Source organism: Aethalodelphis obliquidens, unplaced genomic scaffold, assembly GCF_003676395.1.
Source record: "Aethalodelphis obliquidens isolate GAN/ISIS:26980383/991018 unplaced genomic scaffold, ASM367639v1 scaffold21, whole genome shotgun sequence".
NCBI lineage: Eukaryota > Metazoa > Chordata > Mammalia > Artiodactyla > Delphinidae > Aethalodelphis > Aethalodelphis obliquidens.
The window spans coordinates 5,928,392-5,949,163 of NW_020837965.1; the positions used below are offsets into that span (position 1 = coordinate 5,928,392).

At 39.5% G+C, this 20,772-nt stretch overlaps 1 protein-coding gene and 1 long non-coding RNA gene across 3 annotated transcripts; one reads left to right on the forward strand and one right to left on the reverse strand.

Moving 5' to 3' along the window:
- Positions 1–1,987: 1,987 nt before the first annotated feature.
- DIO2 (iodothyronine deiodinase 2) lies at positions 1,988–17,533 on the reverse strand. 2 transcript variants are annotated; one of them, XM_027120212.1, is made up of 2 exons: positions 16,053–17,531; positions 1,988–7,657 (listed from the first exon to the last, which is right to left on the reverse strand). In XM_027120212.1, exons 1-2 carry the CDS (start codon positions 16,272–16,274, stop codon positions 7,070–7,072), a joined length of 810 nt encoding a protein of 269 aa, XP_026976013.1. In that variant the 5' UTR covers positions 16,275–17,531; the 3' UTR covers positions 1,988–7,069. The 2 variants fall into 2 exon arrangements, with proteins under 2 accessions (XP_026976013.1, XP_026976015.1); XM_027120214.1 differs by having other exon boundaries at positions 7,082–7,657; positions 16,053–17,533.
- On the forward strand, positions 16,180–20,358 carry LOC113627536 (uncharacterized). The gene is made up of 2 exons (XR_003435594.1): positions 16,180–16,290; positions 20,194–20,358. It is a non-coding gene; the product is annotated as an uncharacterized LOC113627536 (long non-coding RNA).
- The last annotated feature ends 414 nt before the right edge of the window (positions 20,359–20,772 follow it).

Here is a 20,772-nt window from a genome sequence, read left to right on the forward strand (position 1 = left end):
GATGTTTTGATGACTAGTGCTTTATTTACGACGACAGGTGCCCAAACATTCATTGGTGACTTTATTGTTGGTTATTTAACTGTCTGCTCACCCCAAAGAGGAAGAAATACAAAGAAATACAAAACGTATCTCCTATGCTCAGTTCTCTCAATTTTTATGAATTGGATTGAATTCTCCCCTCTAAAAATCATCGACATATTTTAGTGTCTTTATGACTGCTTTGGCCTTCTTAGTCCCAACTAATAGACACTCTGTAAATACATACTGATAAAATGGGAGACATTCATCTTCTTCTCCATCTAAATCTTGCCCATCCTCCTAGGTCAATTCAAGTCCTTTTAAACTCCACAAAGTCTCCCCTGAGAGCTCTATCCTTTCTCTGAACTTGTTTTTAATGTTGTACCTATCCGATCACTTATTGAGGTGCCCCTCATTTTTAGGGAAGTTAAAAATAGTAGCCATTGAATTAATTTCTGATACCTTGTATATTCTCAGCATTTCTTGCTGTCCTTCTGGTAAGAGACACTACTCCCTTGACAACAGAGTGAGCATGTTACACAAGCTGGTCCAGCTCAAGTCCTTCCCTCGGGATAGGTTCAAACTCTATCTGAGCCACCTGATAGTTAGAATAAGTGAGGAGCTTCCCCCAGCCAGGTTACCCAGCATAAGGAGAAGCTGGCCTGAAAGAAAAAGCTGACACCCAAAAAAGAGAAGAGACAAAAGACCTAGCAAGCACTGAAGATTTCTAAGTCACTGGATTTTGCTGTCCCTGAGGTAAGTTTCATCCCAACTATTTGCAAGGTTTGGTTATATCAGCCAATATATTCACTTTTTTTTGTAGACTAACATCAGTTTGTCACTTGCAGTTTTGTTTTTGTTTTTGTTTTTGTTTTTTTGCGGTACGCGGGCCTCTCACTGTTGTGGCCTCTCCCGTTGCGGAGCACAGGCTCCGGACGCGCAGGCTCAGCGGCCACGGCTCACGGGCCCAGCCGCTCCGCGGCATGTGGGATCCTCCCGGACCGGGGCACGAACCCGTGTCCCCTGCATCGGCAGGCGGACTCTCAACCACTGCACCACCAGGGAAGCCCTTGTCACTTGCAGTTTTGACGAATCCATGACAGGTGCCTTGAGTGAGTCACGTCTTTGTGAGTTTAGTTTTACTGCTTTTGTACATCCCATTGCACCTAGCACAGGGTGCACCCTGCAAGGAATAGAAACTCAGTCAGTAGTTATCAAAGTAATGATTCTTTAAATTTCCATTAAAATTCTGGAATATTATATGACACTACAAATATTAATTACTATGTGTAGGAAATATGAGCAAAAGTCTCAGATACTAATACTGTGGTTAAGTCACCTGTTTTGGGGAACAAAATGCACATATTTAACCATGTTGCAAATATATTCCTTGTCATTAACAGGCCACTGCCTTCACAAACCATTCTTATCCTTTATATCTTCGCATAGTGGAAAGTGCTTGATATAAATGTTTTCAGATGTTGATGTTTTTATCACACACTATTGTACTACTGATCATGTAACGAAGTATACACACACGCATATATATACACACAAACACACACACACACACATACATACATACAGTGTGTGTTATATGTACTGCTTTAACCAACTTCCTTGAAAGTTTTTTTATTGCACTTAGAAACTTGGGGTATAAATGTAACAAAGTAAAAGTTTGCTCCACAGTCTCTTTAACAGCCCCCCTTTCCATTAATTCTGTGTGCAACTTGTTCATGAATATGGAAAGTATCTGAAGATTTTCTTTTAACTTGTCTTGATTTCCTTGAAGACTCTGGCGCACAGCATGAGATTAAAATAACCTGGCATTGCTGGTGATTTTGCCCACAAATACCAAGGAATAAATATTAGAATGATGGATTCCCTTTCCCTTGTCAACCATGAACATATTCCAGCCAGGGGCAAGGTCTAGAGAGTAAGTTAAAAATAAACAAACAGAACCAAAGAGTAACTTTATTCTTTTTATTCAAAGTTTATTAAAATACAAGAACAAATTTAAAAGCACATGTACCACTCAGCACCAATATAATAACTGATTTCTACTGATAATCTCCAAAGCATTTCTGTTTCTGCAGCTAAGAAGCAGAGATATACACACACACATTCTCACCACATTTACCCAGTACTCATAGCATCATGCCCCGAATATTCTCCTTGATAGGGAGGCAAAGATGGGCAGAGGCAAACGAATGTGACTCTATCCAACCACTAACTGAGTCGATGACTCTTTCGTCAGTAGTTATCATTTGCACACTAGTAACCTCTGCACATCCCAATCTCCCTGTTTGGGCGCCCGATTACTTGGGCTAGTGATAGAGTCTGGTGATAATGTGACGCAAATTTAAACAAAACTGGCCAACGTTCCCTACCCAATATCTTTTAATTGCTTTGGTTATAAAGTACTGGATACGAATGTCTTCACATCTTCCAATCTTAACACACACAAAAACCACACCGACCAGTGACATGGTCTGGAGAAGTCTTGAAACAATTTTATTTCTTTGCCACTCCCCTCTGGGGTCTTCTTTCATTTACGTGTTCACCTATTTGCTTTTCTGGGGGAAAAGGGGAGTTTTGTGCCAAAATAGTGACTTCATTAAACATCTCCTGGGTCGTCGAAGTCTCTGCAGCAAATAGTAAATGAACTCCCTGGAGTTCTAGTGCAGCTGCCCAAGATGGGCAGAGAGCCCCAACTTGCACGAGCAGTATTGTTTGGAGATCTGTACATGTTTGTTTTCTATTGGTTCAGACTCACCTTGGAACAGAACTGGATCTTAAGTCTGAGACCTTGCTTCTAGTGCTATCCAGAACAGAAGGCATTAGGAAGTGGCCCAATGTTTTGCTAAAGTCACTCAATGACACTCATCAGCCCTCCTCCAAAGGTGAGAAGTTTCTTTTCAAATCTTCCAGGATCAGTAGACCAAGCCCTCAGGGCCTAGTTCTTCCCAGTTAGCAACTTCCTGGATCTCCAAGTCCCTGTCCCCCTTCTTTCATAGGGGACCTCAGGACACTACCAAGACAGCGTGGGTCACCAAGCAGAGGTTGGTAATTATGCCCCATCTGGACTTACACAGGAAGACTGGGTTTAGCTTCTATTTTTAAGATAAAGGAAGAAGTACAGAGGAGGTTGTAATATAACTAAAAACATTTTAGCTCTGATTTTTGGCAGTATCATTTAAAAAAAAAACTCCTGGAATTAAAAATCTTATTGTTAATCTCCACTGCTCAGAGACATAACATTGGGTATATTCTGAAAAGCTCTAAGTGCTGGTAAAGGTTTTTATTAATTCTTCAGTGGGACAGAAGTTAGCGTCTACATTTTCCATTTTGCAATGGCCATGTGATTCTAATTAAGCTTATCTTCCAACTATCAATAAGAAATTAGGTAGAATAAAAGTCCATGTTTATCCTCTTATGATTTACAGAACAGGAAGTCCTGCACATCAGTGCGTTCTTCTTGCTGCGGACATGGCCCATAGTGCATGCTGAGGGCACCTTGTATCCAGCTGGGAGTTTTCCAAAAGGCGTAGACATTGCCTTTAACCTACCTCTCTGGTATTTTATGCATCAAGGCAGCACCCGTGCATGACCTCACCACATTTCACAATTTTTATTCAAGAGCCCAAAAAGTGAAATACACTCAGGCAAAATGAAAGACAGCAGGCCTTTCTTCTCTCCTTGATCACAGAATCAGCATTTCCTGGTTAATGGTAGGAGAACTTGACTAAATCAACAGACCATTTCAAAGTTGATGTTACCAAAAATCAGGGGTACATTCTATAAACAAGGTGAAGACAAAGGACCAGAGATCGAAAGTCATATGAGTTAAACGACTGTAACTTTAGCTATACAAAGCAAGAACAGCATTACTAACCTGCTTCTGAGGAGGTCAGTTACATTTTAATATCTGTATCAAACACTTCTACCCTACCATGCAGACATTTCAGTCATGCCCATTCAAGAAAGTCATCCCCGATTCCACTCATGTTTTCTCTAAGCAATAAAATAAAGTAAGTTTTGAATAGTTCCAAGACATAAGTCTTTCAAACACTAAATGTCTGAGTAAATCCAGATGTTATAATAATACCTAAAATTGCTTGGAAACTATTTCTACAATGGACAAGCTAATCCAGTTTAAAAGACTAAACTGATAGCTCCATGTAAACATAGCCTATGGGGTGGGGGGCAAATGTTTAAGTATTAAAAAGAAGAAATCATATATATATGTTTATATATATAAGCTTATAATGTATAAGTTTATATATATATATATAACTTATAATTTTTGCCTTGTGAGAATAGGAACTACAATTCTTCAAAGAAACATACCTTATAAAAGATAGGATAGGTAGGGTGGGTATTGACAATCTAATAATTTCTCTGAACATACCAGCTAAACATTGATTCTCCTCTATCTCAAATAATGAGTTCTTGTTAAGTTCATAAAAGATACACCACAGGAAATCATAAAAGTTCATGATGAGATAAATAAGTTACATAATTATAGGCTTATCCTAACTCTGATAACATCAAGCCATTCTACATATTGTAGGATTCCTGAGCTTTGTCAATTTACTTTCTCTTCTGGCCCCCTAAAGCCTTTCTTCCAGTAACTCTTCTATGTTCCACTGAACATATCTTTGTCCCTGATAGTCAGCCTATGCCTCTGTATGTTTACTTCCGCTGCTTCACTTCTCCATTGCCCTATCCTCAGGGAGAAGAATTGCACACACACAACCTTCTCTTTCTTTAAAAATATATCACAGCTGGGTAGTTTTCCCATCATCCTTTTCCCCAGACGACTAGCACTGCCTGCCTTAGCCAAATCTCATCCCCCCACCAGCATCTCTAACATCCTGTTCCCTTATTGTACATGTAGAACAAAGGGGAATTTTAAGGACAACAGTGTGAGTGGGCTGCCACCAATTCTTCATTTTTCTTCTCCTGGGTACCACATAAATCTCAACACCATTTTGAAGATAAAAATCAGTGGGGTCCGCCGATAAGCCTTGAGTCACAGAGTTTAACTATTGAGGACTCAGAAATAATCTATTCTCAATGTGATTTTCCAGAAATTCATTAGATAATGTCACATTTTCAAAATTTGTTTCTTTGTGGGCGCATTTTGTAGAATTTAGAACAGTGGGAAACTTAAATGTTGCAGTTAAAAATAATCAGTTAAAATGGTGCTTTAATATCTAAACAATAAACTATGTAGTGATATGACTATTATGTTGTTCCATTAAAAAAAAATAGACTTTTGGTTCTTGTACACTCAGTTCCCACTTTTTTCTCATTTCAGGCAACTAGTTCAGGAAGGTAGTTTCAATTTTAGATATCTTTTTCTATTAGTTTTATTTTATGATTCAATTATTAATGGAATGGTCATAGGAACCTTTGATTGTACATATAAATATGGCCATATACTGTGATTTGATAACATCCTCAAATTTACAATAAAAAAATTAAGATACAAAATTGGTTGGTCTATTCTTTTGGAGGTTAGGATATTAGTTATTACTTATATTAGTTATGAGTAAAACTATAGTATCTTCATTTTAAAGAGAAATATGGTATATATTAAAATAGCATTATAAAAATGTACTATAGAGGCCTTAGATTACTATACCTCAGCTAAGAGGAACAAAGGAAAACCCAAGTCCAAATTCAAATATTAATGGGAATTCCATGGTACTGAGAATTGCCTTATAGCAAAGCCTCCAAAATCACTGATGGGAATTGTCTCAAACTTACTCTTCTTCCATTTTGCTCCTGAAGAAACCTTGTTTGTTTTCACCTATCATTCATTGTAGTTCACCTACTTTGGGAGAAAAACAGTGCTGCAGCGGAATGGCCAGGGAACCTACATCCCACAGCAGCTGAGAATGTGTATATATAAAATATATACTGCTGAGCTCAGCATTCAGAGAACACTGCCATAGAGACCGAGACCAGGAAGGAGTGGGACCAGAGCAAAATCGCAGGGATGGAGAAGGATAGACCAGCACCACTGGACCCACTGGTTTTACCTTTCATCAGCATCATGGGGTATAATTCACCTACTGAAAATGTACACACCACAAACATGTTTCAAAAAGTAATACAAATATTAAAGCGTCTCTTCCCTCTCAATCTCTCCTTCTCCTCAATCTAGGAGTATATGATAAATACATTGATTTCATACGTATATTCTTGATGCTATTTTAGTGGAGTTGCTTCTTTTTCTAGCTTTGTGTATGTTTCCATGTTTCTGTGACTAACAAATTAGTCCCACTCTCTACAGTTGCAAGGTGAAGCACTATGAAGTCTCCTAATCTTTCTGCCGCCTCCTTTTCCTAGCTTGTCAATTCGATTTTCTTCTAGCACTTTCCCCACCTGCCTAGAAAGTAACCATCAGAGATCAGATGATCATTCTAACCCTCCAGGTAGGGACCATTCTTGGTATCTGCAAATATAGCTGCGAGTTCTGGGATATTTAGACTGGCATAGAGCACCACATGGCTAGAAACTAGAAGATCAGAGACTACTGTGACATGTTAAACACCAAGGTCCTAACCACACGGCCTGGGCTTGAAGATTCATTATAAGTAAACATTTGGGAATTATCCAGTTGGGCTCTATCCATGCTGAAGAAAGCCTAAGCAATACCCCATATAGTAACAAGGATGGTAGTTATTCAGGTAGGTCTTTTCTTCAGGTCCCAAGGCATGAATCAGAAGTATCACTTCTTTTTCAGGGCAGAAAGGAACACATGCTGAAACAAGGTTTCTTCCTCTCCATCTTGGGATCTTTTCGTTCAGGGCTTTTCACCAGGAAGAGAAGTAACGGGGCTACTATTTAGCCAAAAGCCATTTAAGTGGTGAAAGTAGTATCGAGATGTTAGAGGTTTATGTTCTTCTGACACGTAAATTCCTGTCTTTCAGTGAGACAATGGGACTCAGTTGAAATAGTGGATTCAGTTCTTAGTTTCCTTGTCTTTACATAACTTAAAAAAAAAAAAAATCTCTATTACAATCATACCTTTAACCAGCTAATCTAGCTTTCATCTCTTGCTGAAATTCTTCTCCAGCCAACGCCGGACTTCTTGAAGGTTGTAGTAGAAGGGGCCCTTTCCTCCCAGATAAGCAATTTTCTGTCTCTGCACAATACACACACGTTCAAAGGCTACCCCATAAGCGACATTGGCATTATTGTCCATGCGGTCAGCCACAACTTGGCACTGGGGCGGCAAGGAGAAACGCTCCATTAGCTGGTGGGCTGCTGCACATCGGTCTTCCTGGTTCCGGTGCTTCTTCACCTCAAAAGACAAAGAAGAATCCCCAGGCACCGCCCAACCATCTGAAGGATGAGCCTCATCAATGTAGACCAACAGGAAGTCAGCCACTGATGAGAACTCTTCCACCAGTTTGCTGAAGGCTGGCAGCTGGTTAGTAAAAGGAGGTCAAGTGGCTGAGCCGAAGTTGACCACCAGTGGGCGCTCGGGGCTGGCAAAGTCAAGGAGGTGGCACTCAGCTCCATCAACTGTTTTCTCATGGGCACCATTTCCACTGCTGTCATCTCCTTCAGGATTGGAGACATGCACCACACTGGAGTTGGGAGCATCTTCACCCAGTTTCACCTGGTGGTGAAAAAAAGAAAGAGGGAGAGAATACCACATTGAACACATTGTCACTTTAATTCACTCTGTATAGAAACAACTGGCTCTAATAAAATGTGGTATTTCCTTCAGAGGATATGGTAAACATATATTGATTTGAGTAAAGAGCCATTGTGGCAGGTAATATAATGAATGGCCCTGAAGAGAATAAAAGTCCTTTTCATTCTGTATAGTCACTAAAGGTAATTATTTTCATGATTGAAGGCGCTGCAGTTAACTCTCTTCATAATTAAGTTGAGACTGGTATTCTTTACTATCCTTATTTTGTGTCAGTGCTTAGCACACAATATACAACAAATGATTAATTGCCTTCATTTTTGTGGGGTTTTTTGTTTTTTGGCCGTGCCCTGCAGCATGCAGGATCTTAGTTCCCCAACCAGGGATCGAACTCGTGCCCCCTGCAATGGAACTGCGGAGGCTTAACCACTGGACCACCAGGGAAGTCCTTGCCTTCATTTTAAAAGTAAAAAGTGAATGGTCCACTTTAAAATAAATTATCAGAATTGTGGGACATAGTACCTCTTTCTGTATTCCCACTTCTGAATTCTAAAGTACTCAGAAAAGACCTTTATTTTCTTGCCTGATACTAAGTCATTTAAGCTCAACCAATGGACAAGGGTACCAGTGGGCTCTATTCCTGCCCAGAACTAGAAAACCGGGGGTCCACCATTTATAAGAAGAGCTACTCCCATTTAATCTCTTCAGTACTTCAGCTTTCCCATCTGTAAAATGGTGATAACAACCCCTATCTTCCTCATACGGTTATAGGAGGATGACACAGGAAAAGAGCTTTGTACACTATAAATCATTGTGGGTGTGTAGTTTGCCATTATAGATGCCGCCCAAAAATGTGAAACAGAATACTATTTTCCTGACCAATTCTCTGTTTAAAAAAATATCTACTGTTAGAAGTGATTTGAGCTCTCCTCAGTGTGACATCCTTCCCAAAGACTTCTATGGCTACTGAATACTTTGGGGTTCTTTTGACTAGAACCTCGCCATTTCCATTAAACAAACAAATGAGTGAACAAAAACATAAAATTCTACTTTCTGCAGAATTCTACTTTTAATTTCTCATATTACATGTGTTTTTTGTTGGTTTCACTTTTTTAATCTAAGAAGTCACAAACCATTTACTTTTCTACCACACATTTTATTATCAAGTTCCTCTGAATTATAAAATACTCAGGCAGAAGAGGTATAGAGGAAAATTGTTCCAGGTACCCTCTTTGCACGTAGTTTAAATTGTTGAACACAGACTGAAAGAAAGTTTGCTGGTCTTTGAATCTGTAAACTGATAATAAAAAGCAGGCAACATAAAAGAGCCAATTACTTCAGTTTGAATTAATACAATTGGATCTTCCCCTAGAATGCTTTAATCAAAGCCAGTAACATTGGGGACAACTTACAACAGTATAGTTGATTTTTATACACTATCCTTAACATTATAAAACACTTCCAACTCGATCGACTTTTTCCCCTCATATAAATACCACCACATATAACATTGCTGTTAATTGAAGTCACTTAGAAGTGAATTGTTAAAAACTCAACAATCCGAACTGATAAAAAAAAAAAAAGCACTCAAGGGCTTTTATTCAGAAGCTTCTATCTGATGTTAATGCATAACTCATTTTAACTGCAGAGGAAGAGGTAAAGAAGCCCTTTCTCTCCCTTGTGAAAAATCCTAGCAGGGCAGGTCTGAAACAAGTACTGTTAGTTTTCTAAAAGAAATCTTAGAATAACAAATTTCTTTCTTAGAAAAGGAAGCTGTTGGTGTGGTTTAAATAAGTTCATTTGTTTTCAGTCACTATCAGGAAGAAAGTTGTTTTATTTGTATTTTCTTGGTTAATTTGCAAGTGACACTAGGTGAAGAAACCGAATAAGCCACTTTTAGCTGGACTGTTTTATATGAGCTAGACTTGTCTCTGAGGTTTTAAAATATACTTAAAATTTAAAGATATATACATTTTAAAGGTATTATAAACTTTTAAATCTATGGGTTCTTTTTGTACTTTTTTGTAGATTTAGGTAATAGGTAGCGTTACCATCACCTTCTCGTTAGATGTTTCCCACGTCAAATAGCAATAATGATTCTAGGACGGCTGTTTTTAACAATATCGTTGTGCTGTGTTTTGCAACACACTGTGATATAACGATCTGAATGCATTCAGATCAGTCTGAATCCATTAGTTGTTTTAGCAACTTCTCATTAAGTGAGCAACCCATACACAGGAGAAAAATCATCTCTGGACTACAGACTTGGAGGTTCTTGGTAGGTAAAAACATCCACCTGCATTTCTGAGTCATTTTTAAGAATTCTGAGCAACTGTGCTGCCTTGTTAAATGGGCCTCTGTCGCCCCTGACTCTCACCCAAGCTGAACTGTTGATCCTTGCATTATTCCTGATTATTCAACTGAGTAATCTAATCTGACTTCAGTCACAGGTGACACTCTTGTTACCTGTAATTAATTTTCTTGGAAAGGTAAAGCACCTTCTCCTTCTCCTTAGTGACAATGTATCATCCAGCCACATAATTCTTTTCAAAATACAAACAGACTAGTTCAACTTAGAAAACTTAGAACAAGTACAACATCTTAACTTTAAAATCAAAAGTGAGGAAAGTTACCAAGTACGTAATGCTCTTTGGTATTTGGGGGAGGGGGGTGGTGGGAGGTGTTGGTATTTTGTTAAGCTGGGGGAAAATTTATACATACACTTTAAAATTTTTTTATTACATACATTATTGTTACTATTAATTGTTGCTATAATCCTAGGTAGAGGTCAGTGAAGAATTTTAGGCTTAATAATAACCTTAACCTACACTGAACACAATCACATTTGGGTGATGGATGAGCTAACCGAGGCAGCTTATTTAGAAGAGCGAATCCTGGATCCCACTGTAGAGTACCGCCACGATCGACACCTAATGCTGTTGATCTGTTCTTGATTATCTCAGCTGGTCAGTGCGTAAAATGAAAGTAACCAAATCCTCTTCATTTTGTTGAGCAGCCGTAGGACTTGACTGCAGGTTAGAATGTCATAAACAGAATTATCCTTTTAATGAGCGTGACTAGGTAAGAGAAAATGCACAGGTAAGAACAGTGCTATTAATAAAACTACAAGGGAAAAACACACACCCATTTTTTGGAAGTCCAGATGTGAGTAGACCAGTAGTCTGCTTTTATAAGTGTCACAGACTAATCATAAAATTTGTCCTTCTTTGCTAAAAACTGCTGATAGAGGACAATTTAGCAACAATAAAGAAAAAAAAAACTTCAATAATTAAAAAAGTGAAAGTCTGTCTTAAACTGAAAAAAAGGAATCTTTTAGAAGGACGTTATTGTTCATTTCTCGTCTTCCTATTCGGTCACCATGAAAATTAAATACGTATTGTGACCAAAGTTACAAATGGAGAGTTTCTTGGTTTGCTTGGCTTTTCACCCTGCTGAGATGGAATGGGAGAACCACCATTGTCTTCAATGATGGAAGATCTTTGCTTTCCTCAGGAGCAAATCATTCCTTGACAAAAAGCCAGAATGATGAAGAAAATAAAGTTGGTCCCATAATAACATTTAGGCTGCAGGAAAGAAGCTCGACAAAAACAGGTTATCCCCTGGTACTCCCAAACTTTGTTTTAATTTCCCACAGTGGCACAGAAAGTCTCCTGGCCACAAGTTACCTATCATCTTAATTTCTCCTTCTTAGAGGGTTTGTGTTTGGTTTTTGTCCTTAATGAGACATATTTGCCAAAGAGGCATTCAAAAGGCATTTTTTACTCTTGCGGAAGAGTAATTAGGTCGGTACCTCTTTCCCTGCCAGCATTAGCCGCTCTAAAGAGAACCCTGCCCAGTATTTAATGCCCAAACACAAGCATCATTTCCACTAATTGGTCTTGAAGTTCCGATGTTCCCAAAGGGTCTCTTTATTTTGCAAGGATCAGAAAGGACATACGTAAAATGTAATATCGTCATCACTGACTTTTCTCTCTCTCATCTGCACTATTACGGTTGTCCTTTCTTATGTTTTTATAATCAACATGAACACAACACCAACAAGGGAGGAAAATAAAGGGTTTGTATTTTTACAACAGAAGACATCTCTGGGCCAAGCTCAAATGTTGTGATAGCCATATTTATAAATATGAACAAGAATGTAAATATATGACATATATTTGATTCCCTTGATGATGGGATTCCTTTTGCTGACAGTTTTCAGTGCATGGGGAAAAGGATAATGCTGCTTTAGCATGTGGACTGTGAAATGCAGGGCAAGGGGAAAAAAAAGAAAGAACCATTCATCAAGGAGAAGCTGGAAATAGAGCATATACTACTAACCTTGTTTTTTTTTTTCTCTTCCACAGCCTGAGAAAGGCTTCTGGACAAAATATCACCTAATCTCATGATAGAAAGCAAAGCAGATGATAAAAATGGGGTAGGTATGTGGCAGAATTATTTTTACACATCCTTTTTGCTCTCCAAAGCCCTGGAATGGCTTTATTAACTGTCAGGAAATTTCAAATTCTTTGACAATAATGACCAGCCTACATCAATGTCCTTACAAATGTGGCCAAACAATTATTAAGCAGCATTTTAACCATTTATATTCAAATTGGCCCAATAAATCAGCGTTGAAGGATAAGCTACCTACTCCTTCCTCTGAGTTCAATTCCCTGTTAGCTATTCTCTTGTTGATTTGTAACTTGAAAAGTATAGCTCTAAGCTCTATCACTTCCCAGTGTTTTATCCAAGTGATGGACAAGCTCTGGCTGTAGCCTTCTTTGTGTTCTTTTCGGAATGTTTCTTTCTTAAAAGAGCCATTTTCCATTGTAGAAACGAGTGTCAAAAGGCTGAGGTGAATGAAGAGGAGGAAGAGAATGTTAAAGAGACCCTTTCAAAACCAAAATTATATGTTCAAATGAATATGTTTTCTGTGCCACAGCAATATTGACCATGTAGAAGCTAAACTGCTTGTCAGCATCTATACTGTGTGTTTACTTTTACACTTCATTTAGGTGGGAGCCAGGCTCCCAGACAGAGTAGTTTGTTTACTGGTTGTATTTTTGAGTCTTTGAGCACCAGCACAAGGATGCAGTGTTAGATGCAATGACACTGACTAGGGAAAACTTAAATAATAAACATCTGTTATACACCTCAGTCTCTCACAAAATTCAGTAGATTTTCTTTTTCCTCCAAATCTTGCATGGACCTCCCTCTAACCAAACCCAAACTGTCTTTAAAGGCTTCCCTATAAAGTTAATTTTAAATCCCATTCAACATTTTAATGAAGAAGGGTTTTTTGTTTTATTTTGTTCTAATTTTGTTTACATTTCTTTGTTGCCTCTTGCAGGAGCCAAACACAGGCACAGCGCTTTTACTGCACTTTCTCTAAATAGCTTCCCAAGTATCTGCCATTCAACAACCGGGAGAATTGGAAATGACATGCCTCATCGTATGGCGTGTGCACATGCCTCACCCTGCAAAACTCCGTTTCTGGGGGTGGCAGCCTCAAAATAACGCAAGTCAGGATTGTGAAACACTGTGATGCCATCTCAAACAGAGACTCCTCCAGTGTGTCTCTAGACAGGGCTACACCCAAAGGCAGTGGCACAGGTGACAGTAGCATTTGGGGAAGTGATTCAATCTGTTTCACAGATTCTGAGTGACCCTCAAGTGCCACCACAGCCGCGAACGCCCGCCCTTGCTACACTTGGAGACAGAAGGAGACCTAAACTCAGTGCAAGCTGTGTTCACCATGCTTCCATCCATCACACACCCAGTCCAGCCTTATCTCTGGACATATGGGTTCTTGTGTTGCTTCTTCTCCTGGCAGCTATTATATAAGTCATAAAAGCAAACATAATAATGTCAGTCATGCACTTGGTCACTAATCAAATCAGTAGACAGAAACAATACAGGAGAAGAATACACGAACCGTGTGCAAAAAGGAAAACAAATTACTCATCCTTCTCAGTCTCTCAGCGTAGGGATAACGAAATATTGCGACACAATGAAACACTATACATTGGTGAAAAAATAAACAAATGATCAAGTTTATTAGAGGCATTTGTTTCCTTTTCCCTTTTTATTTCAATAAGCTGCTTAATAGGAGAAACGACCTCACTTAATATTTGTGGGTAACATCAACCCCCATATTTTATGTGAGAATATACATGCATACAGGTAAAATTCTCCAAAGCAGTGCCTTTTCTTTTATAGGCAGAAGTCACTTGTCTTTGCAAAAAGTAAGAGTTTAATATGCTGAGACCAAATAACTGACATTGCCCTGTTATCTCCTAACACCTATGAAATACAGGTATAGATGAGGGAACTTCCTAATTCATAACATGCCTGACATACTTGTGCGTGCACACCCCACCCTCCTCCAAATTCTCTACCCCCAGAACAAAATGTGAACATTTCACATTCAGCGTATGCATTTGTGGAAATGAAATGATCATCTCAGTATGTCCTTCCCACATCTCCCATTCACCCCATGTACATAATATAAAGTGAGTTTTTACTGTTAGAACTTTGAGCATCGTTTCGAACTATTATAAAGAAATTTTCACTTACTAAGAAGAGCTCTTACTATGTTCCTGTCTTTAGGACAACAAATGCCAACCTTCTGCAGGTTGCTCTCAATAACAAAGACATGTACTGTAGGAACACTTCCCTAATCCACCATGAGTATTCTCGTCTTGAACACTTATTTGATTTTCAATGGAAGGATCCTACTCTGGATTCCTTGCTACTAGAAATTACTTCTTTTCCATTCCTGGTGCATAGATTTTTTTTTAAATTTTTATTTTATATTGGAGTACAGTTGATTAACAATATTGTGCTAGTTTCAGGTGTACAGCAAAATGATTCAGTTATACAAATACGTGTATCTATTCTTTTTCAAATTATTTTCCCATTCAGGTTATTACAGAGTGTTGAGCAGAGTTCCCTGTGCTGTCCAGTAGGTCCTTGTTGGTTATCTGTTTTAAATATAGCAGTGTGTACATGTCAATCCCAAACTCCCAATCTAACACTTCCCGCCCACCCTACCCCCCTTGGTAAGCATAAGTTCCTTCTCTAGACTTATTTTTCTAGTATTTATTTATGGAGGACTCATTCTCCTTCCCCCTCTTATTCTGAGTTTTCCGGCTCTGTTTCTGAGGTATTGCCTGCCTATAGTACACCACTTCACTAGCTCCCATATTCTTCTCAAACTCCCTTCCTGGCATCTCGGACAAGGTCTCTCAATACTGTTAGGGAAAACCAAGAATGTCTGCTTTGATACTAGCTTTTGCCAGATGAGTCAATTCTTCCTAAGCCCAGGGACATTCAGGAGTCCCACGGGCACAGGGAGAGACAGCAAACTGACAAAGGACCAGTGCCCTTTCCTCTTTGCCCCTTAAGAAGATCTGAGCTGAGGATGCGTCACCATCTCCAAACAGCATGCTTCACTTAGAAACAAAGATCACTCTGGTTTTGAAAGGGCAGCCCCTGGGACGCAGCTTCTGCAGGTAAGTGAGGCGACTGCTACAGTGTTCCAGGCACCAGTTATAAGAGCTTTGAGATTGCCATGAACCATAGATTTATCTGCTCTTTCTAAGACAACTTACTTAACTTTTGAGAAATAAAGCAAATGTGGTTTCTCTAACAAAGTCTGGATTTTTGACAGCTAGTTCTCAGATCTTTCTTCTTCAAACAGATATCCAGTAAGTCCAGACTCAGTGCCTAATAACTGCTTCAAAAGGTTCTAATCCAAATCAAGGTAGATGATGGTGCACACAGGCTTGCTCTCATTAACTCTTACTTCTACCAGAAACGAAGCAGCCACTCTGCTAAATGATACCTGCTGTTATTATTTTGTGAAATCTTGCCAGCTCCCTGAGAGTTTTGAGTGGTGTTTTCTTTTTTTCTTGCTTTTTAATGCCTACCCATTGAACTGTCTTTCCTAATGCACCTCACATAGCCTTTCATCAAGCAAAAAATGCCAGTTCGTGACAAGAGCAGAATAAATGCAGCCGTCTGCCCTCCCCCAACACTTTCTGACTTTTCTCAAAGTTATTCTACAGGCACCAATACCTCCCACTCCAAAGTCACAGCAAGCCATTAACGACCCTTATTAGGAAGACTCCTTCTCAGGTCACGCAGTCACTGTGACTTAATACCTGTCATCCCCAGATCTACTGTGTGTGACAGGTGTAGAGAGCAGACACAGGAGCAACCTTGAGCATAACCGCTAGGCCCCCAAATAGGGCTGCACCGTTCTCACTCCAGTGCTCCAGCTGGCACCCGGCCCCCCACATTCCAGCCCCTGCCCCGGCCGCCCTGCGGAGAAGCCCCTCTCGGCGCAGCTCACCTGTTTGTAGGCATCGAGAAGGAAGCTCTTCCAGATGCAGCGCATCCCCTCTGAGGTCAGCATGCGCCTCCACTCCCCGCGAGTGGACTTGGAGCGGCTCAGCAACAGCACCACGTGCTTGAGGAGAACGACCGAGTCATAGAGCGCCAGGAAGAGGCAGTTGGAGAAAAAAACTGGCAGAATCTGCAGTGTGATCAGCAAGTCTACGCTGAGGATGCCCATCTTCTCTGCCTCCTGGGTCAGTTGCCTTGTGCGCTCTGGTTCCCCTTCACCCTCTTATTTAAAAGGGGGGTGGTGATTGAGGGGGTGGGGGAGGGGAGGGGGGAGGTTGGGGGTGGGGGGAGAGGGAGAAAAACTAAATTAAAAGGAAGCCCAAGTTGTCTCCTTTTTCAAAGAAGCAGAAATGGCAAGACCAAGTCCAGTCTCTCCAGCCCAGCAGTTGGAGTGTGCCCATCAATTCATTCAATTCGGAGCTGCTGCTTTTTTTTTTTTTTCAGGATTTAAGATGTTAAAAAAAAAAAACAAAACTGGCGTACCCGTCCCTAATCCAGTTACCCCTCTCAGAGTCGGTTAAAGACAGGCAGTTCTACTTTCATTTCCAAGCACCTATGAGACTGTGGCAGAGATTGCAAAATTTTCTTTAGCTTTTCATTGTCTCTATGTTCAGAAACGTAGCCTGTTTCTTTCTAGAATTGCCAGAGTTTTTAAAATGTGCTTTAAGGGTAGTTTTTTCCCTTCTTTACTCCGTTTACACACACTTTCTGTTCTCCTTCTCCCAGCCTGTCTCACTCTCTCCCTTCCTCAGGAGCGACTGACTGACTTCTCTCTTTTTCCTCACTCCCTCTGGCTTTTCCTTCGTGCTATCTGTCTGTGGTGCAAAGTGCCTCTCTCTGCAGCCCAGTGAGTCTCCCTGAAGCCTTTTATACATTCCCTGGCTAATTGCTGCAATAGAGAAATGAAAGCCTAATCTTGGTAAAGATCTTGACGTCATTGAGAAAGAGGGCTTTACTTTGGCCAGGACTGCAGTGAATAGAAAAGCAAAACTCGGCAACTTTTTTTTTTTTTTTTTTTTTAGGAGGTGGGGTGGGGGGCAGAGGGACAGTGGAATTTTGCTTTGTGATTTAAAGAGAGAGAGGGAAAAATATTAATACCTTTGAGGGTTTTCAGGAAATGCTCCCAAACTTTGGGGAAAGTTACTTAATACAATGTGTAGATTGACAGGGAAACTCTCTCTCCTCTGATTATTATTATTGTTATTGTTTATTTATAAGGGGTTTGGGAAAGAAAGGATCCTGCAAGGCGAGTAGAAAAGAGGAAGATTAATCATAGATGGTCTCTGTTCTATTTCTTGGAAGATGTGAATGCTTACCTTCCATCTTTACACCTATATACTATGACTGTCTCCCGTCAGATTTGTGACCTAAGCTCTTTAAATATTTTTGAGTCATAACCTTATTTAAGAAAATCCAAAGTGAATTGTGAAGTGGAAAACTTTTAAACTCTTTGAGTACCACCACAGCACTTTTCTAAAGCTTCTTGTTGAAAATTAGTACAAGTTTTCTTTTTAGTTTTACTGAAGCTTCCAATGAAAAAAAGAAAAAAAAGAAAATCTTCTAGACATGAAAGTAGCTGGGTGACCAGACCTTCTTTTAGTTCCATTTTGCCTATATGCAGATTACATAAAATTTTTATTAAGTGGCATTAAGCATAAGGATAAGAAATAAATTCTTTATAAGAGAACTCTTTAATTTCTGCAATTGCCCTGCTTCTGTTAACCTAGCCCCTAAGAGACCTGACACTTTAATGAACCTTCTTTTTGCTTGAAAAAAAAAATGTAATTAAATTTGTAGGTGGTTAAGAGCAGACTTTGAATTGGCTCAAGAGTCACACTGACCATTGCTCAGTGGCTTGCCTCTCCCACTAGCCTCCAAAACTGACAGGTACTTAGGCAGACAATGCTTTGGCAGAATGCCACGGCCCCCATCCCGTTCTAGTTTTCCTTCCTCACTTACCTAACAGATCACCTCTAGGAATTATGTTTTCTTGGAAGAAGGAGTGGCAAGTACAGACATTGGGGTGGAGATATAGAATGTAAATTGAAAATTAATTGGCTGACTTCTTCGTGTTCACGGAGCTCTCATTAAGCATGAGTTAAGCAGTGGGTGCAAATATATGGTCAGTACATTTCTGTGTTTTGTCCCTGTGGTTAAAACCTGCAAGATCAGAGAACTAATTTAAAAGCCTAGAGTAGGGGTCATTAACTGGTGGGCCCATGGGCCAAATTCTGCATGCATATGCATTTTATTTGCTTGGCACAGTGCTTTTTGCCTTTAATAAAATAATTGAATGAGAGTGCCTTTCGGTTCCGAGAGACCAGAGTTTCCTGTCGGCTTTGTTCGCTGCTATCTCTCAGCAGTTAGAACCATGCCTGGCATGTAGTAAGTGCAAGGAAGGTGTCCTGAATGGATAAATGGGCCAGGCATGCATTGCTCCACACCAGGGGCACCATTCACATACCATATGTTGTGACCATGACTGGGGTACCCCAGAATTGTGTGCATCCTGGTGGACTTGGGTGTGGCCCTCCCCACTGACACAACCCTCACCATTCCCTATTGTCCTAAAAACCTGATTCCTTCATTTTTATCATCAGTTTAGCCCATGACAAGTTTTGGATTTGCATCCCATGGACTAAATTTTTAGAGAAGACTTCAAAGCCTAGAAAAATGAACATAAACCACATAGAAAAATATTTTTCCTATGACTAGCATACATTGTTAGCAAAGGATATTATTTGTATACATAATATATATTTACTCCATTCATTCTCTCAATCTTCTCCTTGTGGGAAAAAAAAAAGGACAAAAAAGGGAGGTGGCAACATGGTATTTTAACTGGTATAGATGGGAAAGCTACGGTGCCAGACGGAGTGCCAGCCAACAACGACAGAAGAAGGTGTGGACTCAGGAAATGACACTTCCACTCACCGCCCAAGCCTTAAAATCTCACCCCTTCTCAGACATTCATTTTGCCCTGTTTGAATTAAACCAGTGCTCCTTTAAGGTAGAGATTTCTTGGCAGCTATAAACCAATACTCCCTCACTTGTCATTTGCTTTCAATGAGAGGCGTATGTTTGGAAATGGCAAGACAAGGAGGAGGATTGGTAGAGAATCAGAAAAAATGCCTTCTTTTTAAATGCAAAGTTCAAGGCACGTGCAGACTACAAATGGTTATAAATCAAAATTTTTTTCTTTTTACAAAGTCAGAAGTGTTTGAGAGGTTTTTTTTTTTAAAAAAAGAACAAATTGGCAGATAGCCAATCTGATTGTGACATTTCTCAGATTTCTTCTGTCATTTTCTTTAAATGAATGAATAAATAAATCACAAAACCGAGAGCCTTTCTTTTACTTGTTAGACAGCCTGTCCAATCTAGAAATTACATTTCTCCAAAGCTATTTCTCTTTTTATACATGATTCACAACTGCTTGTTCTAATTATTAATAATATTTAGCACTTTATAGCACTTTGATCTTCAAGTAATTTTACACCAATTAAGTAACAAAAACAACCCATAAGGTGATAGAGTATGATTTGTCCCATCATGTAAATGAGAGAAAGTAGATCATCAAGGTTGTAAAGTCAGAGCTGGTGTTGGGATATTTTTCCCAACTCTAAACCTCAATGCTTTTCCTATATGACTATTTTATTGGTCCTGGTCGTAACTCTGAGAATGAAAACCCTTGCCCAAAGGATATCTGGGATTTCACATTCGTTTAATATTGCCCCAATTCAAGCTCCTGGTTCCATTTGAAAGGCTTGGATATCTTCTTGGTCATGTAAGTGTTCTTAGCAATCAACACTGTAACACTGTAATGAGTTAAATGCAAACCAATGTGTGGTATGTTGGTTGAATTTCCCCACACAATGCTGTACACAGGTTTTAAATTCCAAAGAGAGGTAGCCTAGAGAAAAATGCTTTAGGCTTTTTAATAAGAACAGAACCACTGTAAAATTGTTTAATTTTTTTCCCTTTTCATAGTTTGAGAGCAGCATGTCCTACCATAGCGTCCTTCCGTTTGGAAAAATAAGCATATGAGTGATAAGGCTTCCTTTGGTCCACTTTTTGACTCTTAAATTTAGATTAAGAAAATGAAGTTGGATAACCTGAAAGCACACCTGGAGATTTCAAGGATGGAAGCTACCACTACTCTTTCCTTACTGTTACCTGAAGGCAGCAAAGGGCATTCAAGAACACTACGGAATTCATGCTGTGGATTTTCAAGTGGTCTTAGTTTCATAAAATTTTATTCCTTCCAATTCAAGTGATTTGCTAAATATAATTTTTGAATGGAGATTAAATTTTACTTTAATAAAAACTTGTCTAATAAATATATTATAAATCCAATAATGTCTGGTCAGGACAGGTGCATTGATTCTGGGTTTGGAAATATGACTGCCGTACATATAACCCCCTGCCCCCCACCCAAATAGTGCGCCTCTTACCAGAGAAGGAAATCACAAACTGTACAACCTCCCATATCTAGTGACCCCTGACTGTGCTGAGAGTGAGTTATAATGAAGGGTTTACACCACAACTACTGAATCACTCAAAATTCCCTGTGGGCCCATCCATTCTACAAACACAGCCATGTTCCCTGCCCTGTGATGAAAGGAGAAGCTCAATGGATAAAACAGACAACCCCAGAGTAAACTCTGACA